Source organism: Gekko japonicus, unplaced genomic scaffold (genome assembly GCF_001447785.1).
Source record: "Gekko japonicus isolate JY-2015 unplaced genomic scaffold, Gekko_japonicus_V1.1 scaffold1886, whole genome shotgun sequence".
Taxonomy (NCBI): domain Eukaryota; kingdom Metazoa; phylum Chordata; class Lepidosauria; order Squamata; family Gekkonidae; genus Gekko; species Gekko japonicus.
Genome location: NW_015168104.1, coordinates 282,001 through 297,281, shown reverse-complemented (window position 1 = coordinate 297,281; position 15,281 = coordinate 282,001). Strand labels below are relative to the sequence as shown.

At 49.9% G+C, this 15,281-nt stretch overlaps 1 protein-coding gene across 6 annotated transcripts in view; it reads right to left on the bottom strand.

The window, feature by feature from the left end:
- POSTN (periostin, osteoblast specific factor) overlaps window positions 1-15,281 on the bottom strand; it is a 76,659-nt gene that overhangs the window by 59,183 nt on the left and 2,195 nt on the right. For all 6 annotated transcript variants that reach the window (XM_015414806.1, XM_015414801.1, XM_015414803.1 and 3 more), the window contains exons 2-3: window positions 13,029-13,127; window positions 137-201 (exon numbers count right to left, since the gene is read on the bottom strand). In XM_015414806.1, coding sequence (XP_015270292.1) covers window positions 137-201; window positions 13,029-13,127 — 164 coding nt within the window. The remainder of the gene's footprint in view (window positions 1-136; window positions 202-13,028; window positions 13,128-15,281) is intronic.

The window sequence follows — 15,281 nt, the reverse complement described above, 5'->3', positions numbered from 1 at the left end:
CGTGTGATGGCATCCTTAAGAAGTGCTTCCTAATGTAACATTCCGCCCCCCACTGGAGCTGGCTCCTGCCCCCTTGTCCCCCCATCCCCCCCCAAGAAGAGACCCATTTGCACTCATTTGCAAGGAGTAAGGGTACCTGCAGGGCATCCGCGCTCTCCTTCCATCTTCATGTAGCCAGGGCAGCATTCATACAAGACGGTCCTGCAGAGCAGCGAAAAAAGTTTGTTTTATTCTTTAGCTCATGGCCATCTTACTCGGACTTAACAATCAAGACTGTGCATATTACACACATGGAGGGAGGGAAAGTAAAGAGGGAGGGAGGGAGAGGATTTTGTTCCAAGGGGACCTTTGTTCTGCAACCAGAAATGCTGGGAGCTGGCAACATCTGCTTCATGCAAGTTAAGTCGATTTTGTGTATCTTTTCCCTATTATTTTTCTTATTCAGCCTCTACGAGGCGGCAATCACGATCAACTGAACACATACTTTTCACTTACACTAAGGGCGATTCTGCATTGGCTTTTCCCGCTGTTGTTTTACGAAACCCACGTTGGAGCAGACATTCCCCTCTGCATTGCATGCCGCTTTCGCCTCCCTTGACCATTGGGTTTTATGGTAGCCTCCACGCTCCATGCTACTTTCACTTCCTTTGATCATTGGGTTTTATGGTACCTTCTGCATAGATTTATGGCCATTTGGAGGTGCTTTGCAGTCAGTACAGTGCTTCCCTGGGGTATCTGAATGCGGTTTTGAGCTGCACCTTTTCCTCAGTGTTGACAAAATGTGGAGCGAATGCCAGATGCAGAATTGCCCGAAATAACGCACTTTCAATCCACTTTCAATGTACTTTGCAACTGGATTATACTGCATGAAATGGCAAAAATCAACTTGCAAACAGTCGCCAACATGGATTGAAATGGCATTATTTGGCATGTGTGAAAGAGCCCTGTGACATACACAGTGGAACATGCAGACTTTTATCCAGGCCTTCCCCACTGGTTCCTAGGACTTCTACCAAGCATTGTCCACACACTTCTTGAGAGCTATTCAGGGGGAAGGGGAGAGAGCTGCTTTTGAAAAAGATCAGGAGCTGTGATTTCTCAGGCAATGGGTTTTGGCAACCAAATAGCTGTGACTTTGCAGAACTCCCACAGAATTGTGGCACATGCAGACCTGCTTCTGTGAATGCTCAATCACCCGGGTTGTTAGCTCCGGCTTGGGAAATTCCTGTATATTTGGGAGCATTATTATTATGTATTAGATTTCTGAATCATCCAACCCCGCAAGCGGGCCCTGGGCGATTTACAGCATTAAAACAGATAAAATACAACCAGCAAGAAAAAGAAGAAGAGGAGGAGGAGATTGGATTTATATCCCGCCCTTCACTCAGAGTCTCAGAGCGGCTTACAAACTCCTTTCCCTTCCCCTCTCCACAACAGACACCCTGTGAGGTAGGTGGGGCTGAAGGAGCTCTTTCCAGAACTGTCCTTGAGAGAACAGCTTTGACAAAACTATGGCTTGCCCATGGTCATCCAGCAGCTGCAAGAGGAGGAGCAGGGAATCAAACCCGGTTCTCCCAGATTAGAGTCCACGCACTTAACCACTACACCAAACTGGCTCTTATTATTACAGTGCACTAATTATTACAGGGTACTAATTATTACAGTGTGCTAATAAAACAACCAATCCAGATGGCCATCAACCTCTTTCTTGCCGGCTGCCGTGCTCTCTGTGGAGCAGAGTAGGGAAGGGAACGTGGGGCCAAAAGTGAAAAAAGGAGGGTGCCGGTTTCAACCGTTGCTGCCCTCAATCAAAAGCCTGGTGGAGCATCTCTACCTTACGGGCCCTGCGGAATTGCACCAGATCTCGCAGGGCCCTGATGTCATTCGGCAAAGAGTTCCACCAGGTCGGGGCCAGGACCGAGAAGGCCCTGGCCCTGGCCCTGGCTGAGGACAGCCGGACCCCCCCCCCCCGGGTCGGGGAGCACCAGTAAGTTGTCATCAGCTGACCTCCGTGCTCTTCTGGGGACCTATTGGAGGAGGCGGTCCTGAAGGTAGAGCACAGGGAGGGGAGGGTTTGGAGAAGGGAGGGACCTCAGCAGGGTATAATGCCACACAGTCCACACACACACACCACACACACACAAGGCTGCCGTTTTCTCCAGAGGAACTGATCTCTGTAGTCTGGAGATCAGTTGTCATTCCAGGAGATCTCCAGGCCCCACCTGGAGGTTGGCCACCCTATCAATCATCCTTGTTCTCTAGAACCAAAAACCCATGATATTACTGACATTTTAGAAGGTTCCAAGCACATTGTAAGTTGACATACACAGCTCCATGGAAAGCTAACGGCAAAGGCTCTGCGTCTTCAGTCACTGGCATATCCTGTTAAGAAACCCCCAGGTAACCAGTCTGAGAAAAAGTTCCGGGTTGGATTAACATTGCCATCCAAAGGGGACAAAGGCCTATTATGTGTGGGTGTTTTCCTCCACTTCCACTGTGTATGTCTGTCCACATTGATTTCCCTCCCTTCAGCTCTCAGTTCGCTTTCTGGCTGCTGTTTCCCCAGGTTTGCTGAGAGTATGACCTGGAAGAGAAGCTGTGAAACGGAGAGGAGTGGCCAAAGGTAATTCCCCTGTCGCCTGGGAGAAGAAATCAGCCCGAAGATGGAAGAATTAATTCGCAGAGCGTTTGAAATTTTTTTTATTAACAGTTTAACAGTGGGACACTACTAATTCCTTATTTTTAACATTCTTTTTTTTCCTGTAACTGAGAAGATGAAAGACGATTGACACCACAATGAAGCCAAAGAAGAATTTTTTTTACTAACCTTAACAGACTAACAAACTAATGGAAACATCACTCGACCTTCTCTTTACCCCGCTATATACCCTCCCCCCTTTCTAATATAAAAAGCAATAAAATTCTCTCCTTTTTAGGAGAGTTTATAAACGGAAAAGCATGCAGATTCCCTTGGATCCCCACTGCTTGAAGGCCACCCCCCCCCCCACATCAAGGTCATTCCGCCCACTCTGCACCTCCCACCATCCTCCCGCCTTCATCTGTGTACAAGCTCCACTTTATCCTCGTTTTAAAATTTTTAATTTTTCTTGACAAGCGGCATGAGTCGAGTGATATGAGACAATCACTAGTCTTGGATCACTGAACAAAAAAAATTAAAACAATGGGGGGGAACGTTTAAAATGGCCACTGCCATTGTACCACCACCGTATTAACGTCATGAGGCGCACTGGCCCTGGTAAGGGGATGACAGTTATGGTGTAACATCAACTGAGCAGAGACAATTGTGTTTACTCGGAGTGTGTTATTGGCATTTTATTATGGAATTGATATGGTCTGTTGAGCACCGACTTTTAACTGTTTTATAGGTAATGATTGTTTATTGTTTTATTGTTTTATGTATGGCACTTGCCTCTATGTTCGCCGCCCTGAGCCCATGTTGGAAGGGCGGGATACAAATTTAATAAATAAATAAATAAGTAAACAATAAATAAAAGGAGCTGCGCAAGGTTCAGTTCCCTGCTGGTATTGACTTGAAAGGGGGATCGGGGAGGAGGCAAACGGCAGTGTCCCCAGTGCCCCCCCCAAAAGGGGGGGGATTTCAGTGCTGCATGCAAACAAAATAAAGGGGGTCAGTATTGGCATGACTCAGCGTAAAAGGAAAAACACCCCTGAAGCAGGTCCACAATCAGATGTCTCCCCCCAGCAGAACTGCTGTAGCACGACTGATAAGCAAGCGAAATGTTATTTATTTCATCGATTTGCCCTGGGGACTTGCAGCCAAATGCCATGGGGGGGGAGGGATAGTCAACCCACAGGGAGGCTACACGTGCACAGAATGCTGGTACTACCACCCCGATTAGGGTTGCCAGCCTCCAGGTGGGGCCTGGGGATCGCCCGCTTTTACCACCGATCCCCAGCTGACAGAGACCAGCTCCCTAGAGGAAATGCTGCTTTGAAGGGTGGCCTCTACGGCATTAAGAACATAAGAGAAGCCAATGTTGGATCAGACCAATGGCCCATCCAGCAACACTCTGTCACACAGTGGCCAAAAAGACCAGGTGCCATCAGGAGGTCCAGCAGTGGGGCCAGGACACTGTACCATGCTGAGGCCCCTCCTCTCCCCAAACCCCGCCCTCTCCTAGCTCCACCCCCAAAGTCTCCAGGCATTTCCCAACCCGGACCGGGCAACCCTAGCCCCGATCCTTGCAGCCCCAAACTCAAGATGTGTGCCCCAAAGGGAGAAGCAGAAGGGGGTGCGGCCTCAGGGTAGGGTTGCCGGCTCCGGGTTGGGCAATACCTAGAGATTGGAAAGGGGGAGGGGCCTCAGCAGGGTACGGCCATTTTCCCCAGGGGAACCGACCTTGGTCCTCTGGGAATTAATCATAATAGGAGGAGATCTCCGGGCGCTTCCTGGAGGTTGACAACTCTCCCTCAGGGCTCCAAGAGCAGCCATTAATGGACGTGCCCCTGAGACTTCCCTAGCAAGGGGGTCGGAACAGAGCATCATTGCTCTCACCAGGCTTGTGAGACCACAGCATGCTTCTTTTTTTTTTTTTAAGAACCAGGCGGAGAAGAAGACTCAGGGAGGCACCAGGAAGGAAGCCGGTTGAATAAGATAAGATTTTGCCCCAGGCAGAAAGAACGACCGGTCGAGAACAGAGTCTATCTCTGCGCATATTTCGGGGGCAGAACAGTAGAATATCTTAAGCAAACATGATATTCTTCCAAAAAAACAGATATTATCATGGTCTGCTTTACTTCTAGTTAGGCTTCATATTTATTATTATTCTTTGTTCCTCACTCTCTAGTCATGGTGGATTTGCCCTTTAAGGATTATGGCTATTTATCTTAACAGTAGTGGACTGTCTGGGATTTGGGGCATCTGGAACTACATTTCCTTTTGGTGCCTTTTGGAGCCAGTCTGGTGTAGTGGTTAAGTGTGTGGACTCTAGCCTGGGAGAACCGGGTTTGATTCCCCACTCCTCCACTTGCACCTGGCTGGATGACCATGGGCAAACCGTAGCTCTGATAAGAGCTGTTCTCGAAAAAGAGCCGTTTCTCTCTGAGCTCTCTCAGCCCCACCTACTTCCCAGGGTGTCTGTTGTGGGGAGGAGAAGGGAAAGGAGTCTGTAAGCCGCTCAGAGACTCTGAGTGAAGGGTGGGGTATAAATCCAGTCTCCTCCTCCTCCTCCTCCTCCTCATCTTCTTCTCTCAAGAACAGTTCTCTCAAGAGCTCTCTCAGCCCCACCTACCTCACAGGGTATCTGTTGTGGGGAGGGGGAGGGAAAGGAGTTTGTAAGCTGCTCTGAGACTCTGAGTGAAGGGCGGGATCCAATCTCCTCCTCCTCCTCCTCTTCTTCTTCTTCGTTTAATGCTCATGTTGTCTTATGATGTATAACTGTATATTTTTATTCTTACTCGCACTCTCTAGTATTGAAGTTTGGTTGACTGATTGTATGTACCTCAATTTGTGCCTTTTGTCTTGGCATTGTAGTATACTATGTCCTCACTCATAGATCCAGAGGATTTTAGCCGTGTTAGTCTGTTGCTGCAAAATAGCAAAAAGCCCAGTGGCACCTTTAAGACTAACAAACTCTATTGTAGCATAAGCTTTTGAGAAACACAGCTCTCTTCGTCTAACGAAGAGAGCTGTGTTTCTCGAAAACTTATGCTACAATAAAGTTTGTTCGTGTTAAAGGTGCCCCAGCGCTTTTTACTATGTTCTCACAAAAATTCTTATTTTATATGATGTTATATTTTTCAGCATTCATTATAACTCTGATTCTTATACTAATAAAATATTTGAACACCCAAAAAATGCATATGAGCCGGTTGCTGGGTGTGCAGATGATACCACTCTAATGGCAGAAAGTGAAGAGGACCTAAAGAGCCTCTTGCTGAGGATCAAAGAGGAGAGCACAAAAGTTGGCTTGAAACTCAACATTAAAAAAACGAAGATCATGGCATCCGGCCCCATCACTCCTTGGAAGTGTTCCCTCTAAGCTGAGTTAGTTTGAGCCAGCTCACAGCTTTTTAGCCTCCAGCTCACACGTTTTTCTCTTAGCTCAGGAAGGATGGCACCAGAACAAACTAATTTATGCAGCAGCCAAATCTCACGCTCACAACTTTAATGCCGGTAGCTCACCAAGTAGAATTTTTGCTCACAAGACTCCACAGTTTAGAGGGAGCATTGCTCCTTGGCAAATAGAAGGAGAAGTTGTGGAAGCAGTGACAGACTTCATGTTCCTGGGATCCAAGATCACTACAGATGGTGACTGCAGCCATGAAATTAAAAGACGCCTGCTCCTCAGGAGGAAAGCTATGGCAAACCTTGACAGCATAATAAAAAGTAGAGACATCACCCTCCCAACAAAAGTCCGTATTGTCAAAGCAATGGTATTCCCAGTAGTACTCTATGGCTGGGAGAGTTGGACCCTAAGGAAGGCCAAGTGCCGAAGAATAGATTCTTTTGAACTATGGTGCTGGAGAAGACTCTTGAGAGTCCCTTGGACTGCAAGGAGATCAAATCAGTCAATCCTAAAAGAAATCAACCCTGACTGTTCCCTGGAAGGCCAGATACTGAAGCTGAAGCTCAAATACTTTGGCCCCCAAATGAGAAGAGAGCCCTCACTGGAGAAGACCCTGATGCTGGGAAAGATTGAAGGTCAAAGAAGACGGGGACGGCAAAGGATGAGATGGTTGGACAGTGTTATTGAGGCAACAAACGTGAAATTAAGCAAACTCTGGAGTACAACGGAAGACAGCAAAAGACAGGAGGGCTTGGTGTGATGTGGTCCATGGGGTCGCGAAGAGTCAGACTCAGCTGTGCAACTGAACAACAACAACGGAATGCTGCTTTCGGAATCTGGAGACAAAGCCCTTCCTGCCCTTTGGGATGGAGGAGGCCCCCTTGGTTCCCTGCTAGGGTTTCCAACTCGGGGTTAGAACTAGGGTTGCCAGATCTGGGCTGGGAAATACCTGGAGATTTTAGGAATGGAGCCTGAGGAAGGTGGGGTTTGGGGAGGGGAGGGGCCTCATTGGTATATAATGCCGTAGAGTCCGCCTTCTAAAGCAGCCATTTTCTCCAGATGAACTGATCCCTGTCCCCTGGAGATCAGTTATAATCCCAGGAGATCTCCAGCCACCACCTGGAAGTTGGCAACACTAGTTAGGAAGTTCCTGGCGATTTGGGGGTGGAGCCTGGGGAGGGCAGAGTTTGGGGAGGGGAGGGGCCTCGGTGGAGCGTGATGCCATCAAGTCTACCCCTGAGCCTACTGTTTCCTCCAGGAAAACCGGTCAGTCGCCCGGAGATCAGTTATCATTCAAGGAGATCTCCAGCCTCCACCTTGGGGTTACATACAGAAATACTGCAACAGTGCAACCAATATAAATACAAATAATTGTATGGACACTACAGAATAATCACTCCATGATGTTTAATCTTCTTCTTTTTCCAATCTAGACGTCATGAGAAGAACATACATGACGTCATGCAGATGAGAGGACGAACTTCCCCGGAGCAACCGCCCTGTTTCGATATTTCTTTTTCACACAAATATCAGTTCTGCTTCCACTTATTCATTCACCTTCCAAAAGGATATCTCTAATCCCCAGCAACTTTGGAATAGCTTATAACCGGCACATAGCCTATGTATCAAATCAGCACATAGCCTATGTATCAAACCTAGGCTGATCAGCCCGATTTTACATAGGCTATGTGCCGGTTATAAGCTATTCCAAAGTTGCTGGGAATTAGAGATATCCTTTTGGAAGGTGAATGAATAAGTGGAAGCAGAACTGATAGGAGTCTCAGAGCGGCTTCCAATCGCATTCCCTTCCTCTCCCCACAACAGGCACCATGTGAGGTAGGTGGGGCTGAGAGAGTTCTGAGAGGGAGAACTGTGACTGGCCCAAGGTCATCCAGCTGGTTTCATATGGAGGAGGAGTGGGGAATCAAACCCTGTTCTCCCAGTTAGAGTCCGCCGCTCTTAACCACTGCACCAAGCTGGCTTTAGCTCCTGAGCCATCAGGTAACTGGCAAAACCGCTTGCAGAATCAGATGCCATCTTTCGGTTAGAAGGACCGATGTGATATGCATTTGCCACTTGCGTGCGCTCTGAAAATTTGCCTCGGGACAAAAAAAGGAGAGAGTCCACAGACCTTTTGAGTCTGCTTACAGAAAGAACAGGACAAAGGCAGGATTACAAAGGGCTCCCCCCGCTTCATCGTACCCAGTAGGGGGAAGGAAAAGGTTGACACACAAATTTAATACAGATGAGCCAGGGGGAAAAAATGCCCGTGGGTAAGGGACGCAGCTAAAATGTTCTCCTTGAGTATTTTAGATTATCATGTTCCTTTAAACACACAGCACACTTCCTCTGGGACACTCCGGGGACTCATGTCTAGCCAGCATTTGGCTTTGAATATGCAAAGCCATATGTTCCCCTCACGGTTCAATGCGTCTGGAAAGCAATGCATCACATATATGTGAAGTGCGGGGGATGTTTGGGAGAAGGACTACTTCCAAGGAGTGGGTCAGAATTCCTCCACTTCGCAGGCAGCATGGGGGGGGGGAATCTAGGCCCTCCCTATCTTTCTGTCGGGATCCGGCCTGCTCACATGGACACACACTAACACGCACAACCACCAGTTCCACATCAAACAGAAAGCTTTTTCCGAACAGGAAAGGAAGACGCCTCTGGGTCAGAAGTGGGCACCGGCTGCCCCGCCTCTCCCCTCAGATCTCTCTCCCTGGAGAGAAGCACCAGAGGACATCCTGTTGACCCCAAACAGTCAGCTCTCCCTGATCCCATCCACTTTGGTGTCGTGGTGAGGAGCGCGGACTCTAATCTGGGAGAACCGGGTTTCATTCCCTGCTCCTCCACATGCAGCTGCTGGTGTGACCCTGGGTCAGCCACAAGTTCTTTCAGAGCTGTTCTCTCAAGGGCAGTCCTCGAGAGAGAGCTCTCCCAGCCCCACCTACCTCACAGGCAGTGTTCCCTCTAAGCTGAGTTAGTGTGAGCTAGCTAGCCTCCGGCTGACACATTTTTGTCTCAGCTCAGGAAGGAGGGCTCCAGAGAAAACTAGTTTATGCAGTCGCCAAATCGCTCGCTCACAACTTTAATGCCAGTAGCGCACAAAGTTGAATATTTGTTCACAGGACTCCACAGCTTAGAGGGAGCATTGCTCACAGGGTGTCTCATGTGGGGTGGGGAAGGGAAAGGGACTGTAAGCTGCTCTGAGACACCTTTGGGGAGTGAAGGGCGGGGTATAAATCTAACCTCTTCTTCTTCTTGCCAACTCTGGGTTGGGAAATTCCTGGAGCTTTGGGGGCAGTGCTTGGAAGGGGGGGATTTGGGGAATGGATTTCACCTAGAATTTAGGGGTATGCCATAGAGCTTGCCCCCTGAAGCGGTCATTCTCTCCCAGAGACCTGACCTCTGTTGCCTGGACATCAGTTGTAATCCCAGGAGATTTCCAGGCCCAACCTGGATCTTCTAAGGGCCCTCCGGTCTCCCTGGGAGTGAAGGATGAAGTTACCTTGTACTGACTCAGACCATCAGTCCATCACGGTAGGCATTGTCTACTCAGATAGGAATGCCAGCCTCCAGGTGAGACCTGGAGACCCCCCCAGAATTACGGCTCATCTCTAGCCTACATAGATCAGTTCCCCTGGCTGGAAATAGCTGGCTTTGTAGGGTGGACTTCATGGCACTGTTCCCCGCTGAGGTCCCTTGTCCTCCCCAGGCTCCACCCCCAAATCTCCAGGCGTTTCCCAACCTAGGGCTGGCAACCCTACTCCCCCCCCATCCCAAGCCAGTGGCCAGGGGGGACCTGACTACCCTACATTCGGACTGGCAGCATCTCTCCAGGGTCCCTGCATGAGGTGTTTCATGCCGCCTACTCCCTTATTGTTTAAACTAGAGATGCTAAGGACTAAAAACCTGGGGGTTTCTGCATGCCAAGCAGATGCTCTACCACTCCCCTACGGCCCCTCCCCACTCTTAATATGTCAGTTTGGTGTCCTGGTTAAGTATGCAGACTCTAATCTGGGAGAACCAGGTTTGATTCCCCACTCCTCCACTTGCAACCCCTGGGTGACCTTGGGCAAGCCGTGGTTCTGATAAGAGCTGTCCTTGAAAAAGAGCCGTTTCTGTCAAGAGCTCTCTCAGCCCCGCCTACCTCACAGGGTCCCTGTTGTGGGGAGGGGGAGGGAAAGGAGTTTGTCAGCCGCTCTGAGACTCCAAGTGAAGGGTGGGGTATGCATCCAATCTCTTCTTCTTCTTCTCTCAAGAGCAGTTCTCTCAAGAGCTCTCTCAGTCCCACCCACCTCACAGGGTGTCTGTTGTGGGGAAGGGAAGGGAAAGGAGTTTGTAAGCCGCTCTGAGACTCCGAGTGAAGGGCGGGGTATAAATCCAATCTCTTCTTCTTCTCTCAAGAACAGTTCTCTCAAGAGCTCTCTCAGCCCTGCCTACCTCAGCCCTGCCTGTTGTGGGGAGGGGAAGGGAAAGGAGTTTGTAAGCCACTCTGAGACGTGAAGGGTGGGGTATAAATCCAATCTCCTCCTCCTCCCCCTCTTCTTCTTCTGCCTGCCATACATTAAGAATGGAAGGAAACTGGTGGAAAAATGGCTTCCTGTGTTCAATGGACTCCTGGGTGATAGGCTCTGGAAGCTTCTAGAGAGAGATAGGCCGGCCATGTTCCGTCAGGGAGGATGGAAAGGGTCCAAGGGGGGGGGGAACGCTGTGCGGAACTGGAAGTCGGAGAAAGACTCAATTCGAAATGGAAACGCTTCAGGAAGAAGAAAGGCTCGACCTGGACTTGCCAAAAGGTCCGGGAAAGAGGCCAAGAGGCAGCCTGGCTGGAAAATGCGACTTCACGAGAAGTCCCGGAGTGAAAAGGGATGAAACAGAAACGGGGTATCTGTAAGACGTTCCCGCCTGCCTCTCCTCACAGAGGGGTCAGTTTGAGATCTCGGGAGAGAGGACTGCCTCTATGGCTCGTTTCTATTTCCCCCTTGCTCAGCAGCTAGGGTTGCCAGCCTCCAGGTGGGGCCTGGAGACCTCCCAGAATTACAACTGATCTCTGGATGACAAAGATCCGTCCCCCTGGAGAAAATGGCTGCTTTGGAAGGAAGGGTGGGGGGAACTCAACACTTTACCCCACTGAGGTCCCTCTCCTCCCCACACCCCACCTTCCCTAGGCTTATCCCATATCCAGGGTCCTTTGGAATAGGTTGCTAGCAGTGCTCCCTCTAAGCTGTGGAGTCTGTGAGCAAAAATTCTACTTTGTGAGCCACTGGCATTAAAGTGGTGAGCGAGCGATTTGGCTGCTGCATCAATCAGTTTGCTCCGGAGCCATCCTTTCTGAGCGAAGGCAAAAATGTGTGAGCCGGAGGCTAAAAACTCCCTATAAACTAGCTCACACTAACTCAGCTTAGGGGGAACACTGGTTGCCAGGGGCCCCCTACATTTTGAAGAGGGGTCTTTCAAGAGAGTAAAATCAAGAGTTTCGTCTCCACAAGATTAGACAAGGTGTATCTCTAACATATTCTAGTGGTAAAAGGAATCCTACTTGTCTTGGCGGGGTAGAATAAAGTTAGAGAGCTGAACCCGTCGTTATAGTCTAGCGACTTGGAATCTGGCTAGTTGGGTCAATTGTACACACACACCCAATTGTACACGCCCTCCAGACCTGTTTTGCCACACTCTCAAACGTTGTGGAGCATTGTTCCCACTGAAAGCCAGAAGGACAGTTGGACACAATACAACACAGGGGTTAGTTGTTAAAAACTTGGAGAGGGAGATGGATCTAGAGATGCCAACCTCCAGGCAGGACCTGGGGATCCCTCTGGAATTACAGCTCATCTCCAGACTACAGAGATCAGTCCCCCTGGAGGTAATAAATGCTTTGGAGGGTGGGCTCTCTGACATTGTACCCCACTGAGGTCCCTGTCCTCCCCAGGCTCCATCCCCAAAACTCCAGGTATTTCCAAATGTGGAACCTGAGAGCCAGTTTGGTGTAGTAGTTAGGAGTGTGGACTCTAATCTGGGAGAACCAGGTTTGATTCCCCAGTCTGCCACATGCAGCTGCTGGCGTGACCTTGGGTCAGTCACAAGTTCTCTCAGAGCTGTTCTCTCAGGAGCAGTTCTCGAAAGAGCTCTCTCAGCCCCGCCTACCTCACAGGGTGTCTCTTGTGGGGGGAGGGGAAGGGAAGGGGTATGTATGCTGCTCTGAGACTCCTTTGGGTAGTGAAAGGGTGGGGTATAAATCCAATACTTCTTCTCTTCATCTGGCAACTCTACCCACCCCTGTACCCCACTGGAGGAGGAAGAGGAGGAGGAGGAGGAGAAGGGGGAGATTGGATTTATACCCCACCCTTCACTCGGAGTCTCAGAGTGTCTTAGAAACCCCACAACAGACACCCTGTGAGTCAGGTGGGGCTGAGAGAGCTCTGACAGAAACTGCTCTTTCAAGGACAGCTCTTGTCAGAACTATGGCTTGCCCAAGGTCATCCAGCCAGGTGCAAGTGGAGGAGTGGGGAATCAAACCCGGTTCTCCCAGATTAGAGTCCGTGCATTTAGCCACTACGCCAAACTGCATGGGTGGCCAGGGGGGACCTAGCATCCCTAATTGGGGCCCTTCTTCAGAAATCACCCATCACAGAGAACCTCAGAGACCCAATGAGATTTTTAGGGCATGAGCTTTCAAGAGCCAAATCCCCCTTTGTCAGAGACGTTCAAAAACCCATGCCACAAAAACCTTGTCTGTCTCCAAGGTGCTCCTTGACTTGGGTCCAGATCCCCTACTGCTGACCGACACGGCTACCCACTGAAACAGTCTTCCGGGCCGGCTTAGTGCGCCCCGCATGTGATGCCATGGGGTGGTGTTGTCTCTAGCAAGCTGAGCCCAAGCGCAAGCGAAAAGGTGGAAGAGGCCAAGCGGGTGCCTGGGTTCTGTGCCATGGCCACCCACATCCCAACCTTGATGGAAGAATCAGGACTTACGCTTTCTTCCCACAGATGGCTCCCTGGTACCAGTTCCTGCAGGTACTGAAGTATTTCTTGTTGGTGCCCATAACTTGCTGGAGAGCACAGACGTTCGGGCTGGGGGGAGGGGGGAGAGAAAGACAAACATTAAACAGTCATTTGTGGTTCTGATTTGTAAAAGGGTACTTGATAGATGCGTCTTTAAAGAGCAAACCAAGGCTACAACAGGAGGAGTTTAATTACATTAAAGGTTCATGGGTCCTGTTAGCCCAATGTTGTTAGATCTTGGCTGTCCAGAGAAACTGGTTGGCCACTGTGTGAGACAGGAGGCTGGACTAGATGGACCACTGGTCTGATCCAGCAGGGCTCTTCTGATGTTCTTATCAGACGGAGGCCTCAGCCTCTCTGCCCTGTTCTTGGTCCTCCTGAGGACCTGGTTGACCACTGTGTGAGACAGGATGCCAGACTAGATGGACCATTGGTCTGATTCATCTCATGTTCTTAGAAAGGCCTCAGCCTCTGTGCCCTGTTGTTGGCCCTCGAGAAGAACTGGCTGGCCGCTGTGTGAGACAGGATGCTGGACTAGATGGACCACTGGTCTGATCCAGCAGGAGTCTTCTCATGTTCTTATCAGAGGGAGGCCTCAGTCCCTCTGCCCTGTTGTTGGCCCTCCAGAGGAACTGGTTGGCCACTCTGTGAGACAGGAGGCTGGGCTAGATGGGCTATTGTCTGATCCAGCAGGGCTGTTCTTAGGGCTCGGGGCCTGGTCTGATTCAGCAGGGCTGTTCTTAGGGCTTGGGGTGGGTAACATCATTGAAATAAGTACAATTTCAGTTTATGTTCTTAAGGTAAGCAGGGTCAACCCCAGTTAGTACTTGGATGGGAGACCACCAAGGAAGCCCAGGGTCACTATGCAGAGGTAGGCAACAGCCAATCACCTCTGCATGTCTCTTGCCTTGCAAACACCATCACCATAGGTCAGTTGTGACTTGACAGCAGTTTCAACCATCCATCATGAGGCTGTTATTTGGCAATTCCTGACTTGGATGGCCCAGGCTAGCCTGATCTTGTTAGATTTCAAAAGCTAAGCAAGGTCGGCCCTGGTTAGTATTTGGATGGGAGACCTCCAGGGAAGTCCAGGGGTGCTACGCAGAGGCAGGCAAGGGCAAACTGCCTCTGTCCATCCCTTGCCTTGAAACCCTGGTAGGGCCACAATAATAAGCCAGCTGTGACTCGAGAGCACCTTCCATCAACACCAAGATCCATGGGGCAGTTTGCAGGTAAAACATGTAAAGGCCTGACTTGCATAACTGTTCTTGCTATAAAATGGGCAGGCGGCCTCTCTCAGAAGCCGAGTCTAGCTACACCTGGGAGTTCTGGCCCGGAATGATAATTGCTCTGGTTTAGCTAGCTACAAAAGTGCTTTTTAAAATTTATTTATAGCATCAGGGCCTGTGGCCATCTCCCAGCAGCATGGTGGCGCTTGGAGGATGGTGTGTGGTCTGTGTGAGATGTCATAAGAACACAGGAACATAAGGGAAGCCAATGTTGGATCAGGCCAGTGGCCCACCCACTCCGACACTCTGGGTCACACAGTGGCAAAAAATACCAGGTGCCATCAGGAGGTCCACCAGTGGGGCCAGGAGGACACTAGAAGCCCTCCCACTGTTGCCCCCCCCTCAAGCAACAAGACTACAGAGCATCACCTGCCCAAGACCCAGAGTTCCTATCTATACCTCATGGCTAATAGCCACTGATGGGACCTCTGCTCCATATGTTTATCTAATCCCCTCTGGAAGCCGCCCATGCTTGTAGCCGCCACCACCTCCTGTGGCAGTGAATTCCATGTGTTCATCACTCTTTGGGTGAAGAAGGACTTCCTTTTATCTGTTCTAACCTGACTGCTCAGCTATTTCATGGAGTGCCCACAAGGAGTTCTTGTATTGTGAGAAAGGGAGAAAAGTACCTCTTTCTCAACCTGCTCTATGCCACGCATAATCTTATGAACCTCGATCATGTCACCCCTCAGCCATCGTTTCTCCAAGCTAAAGAGCCCCATGCGTTTTAACCTTTCTTCATAGGGAAAGTGTTCCAACCCTTTGATCATTGTAGTTGCCTTTTTCTGCACTTTTCCCAATGCTCTAATATCCTTTTTGAGGTGTGGTGACCAGAACTGTACACAGTACTCCAGTACTTTCTTCCACCCCTCTGTCTCCCTGACAGGATGGCTGCTGTCTTGGTCTAGCCTACCAGGGGTGAATCAACCCCTTG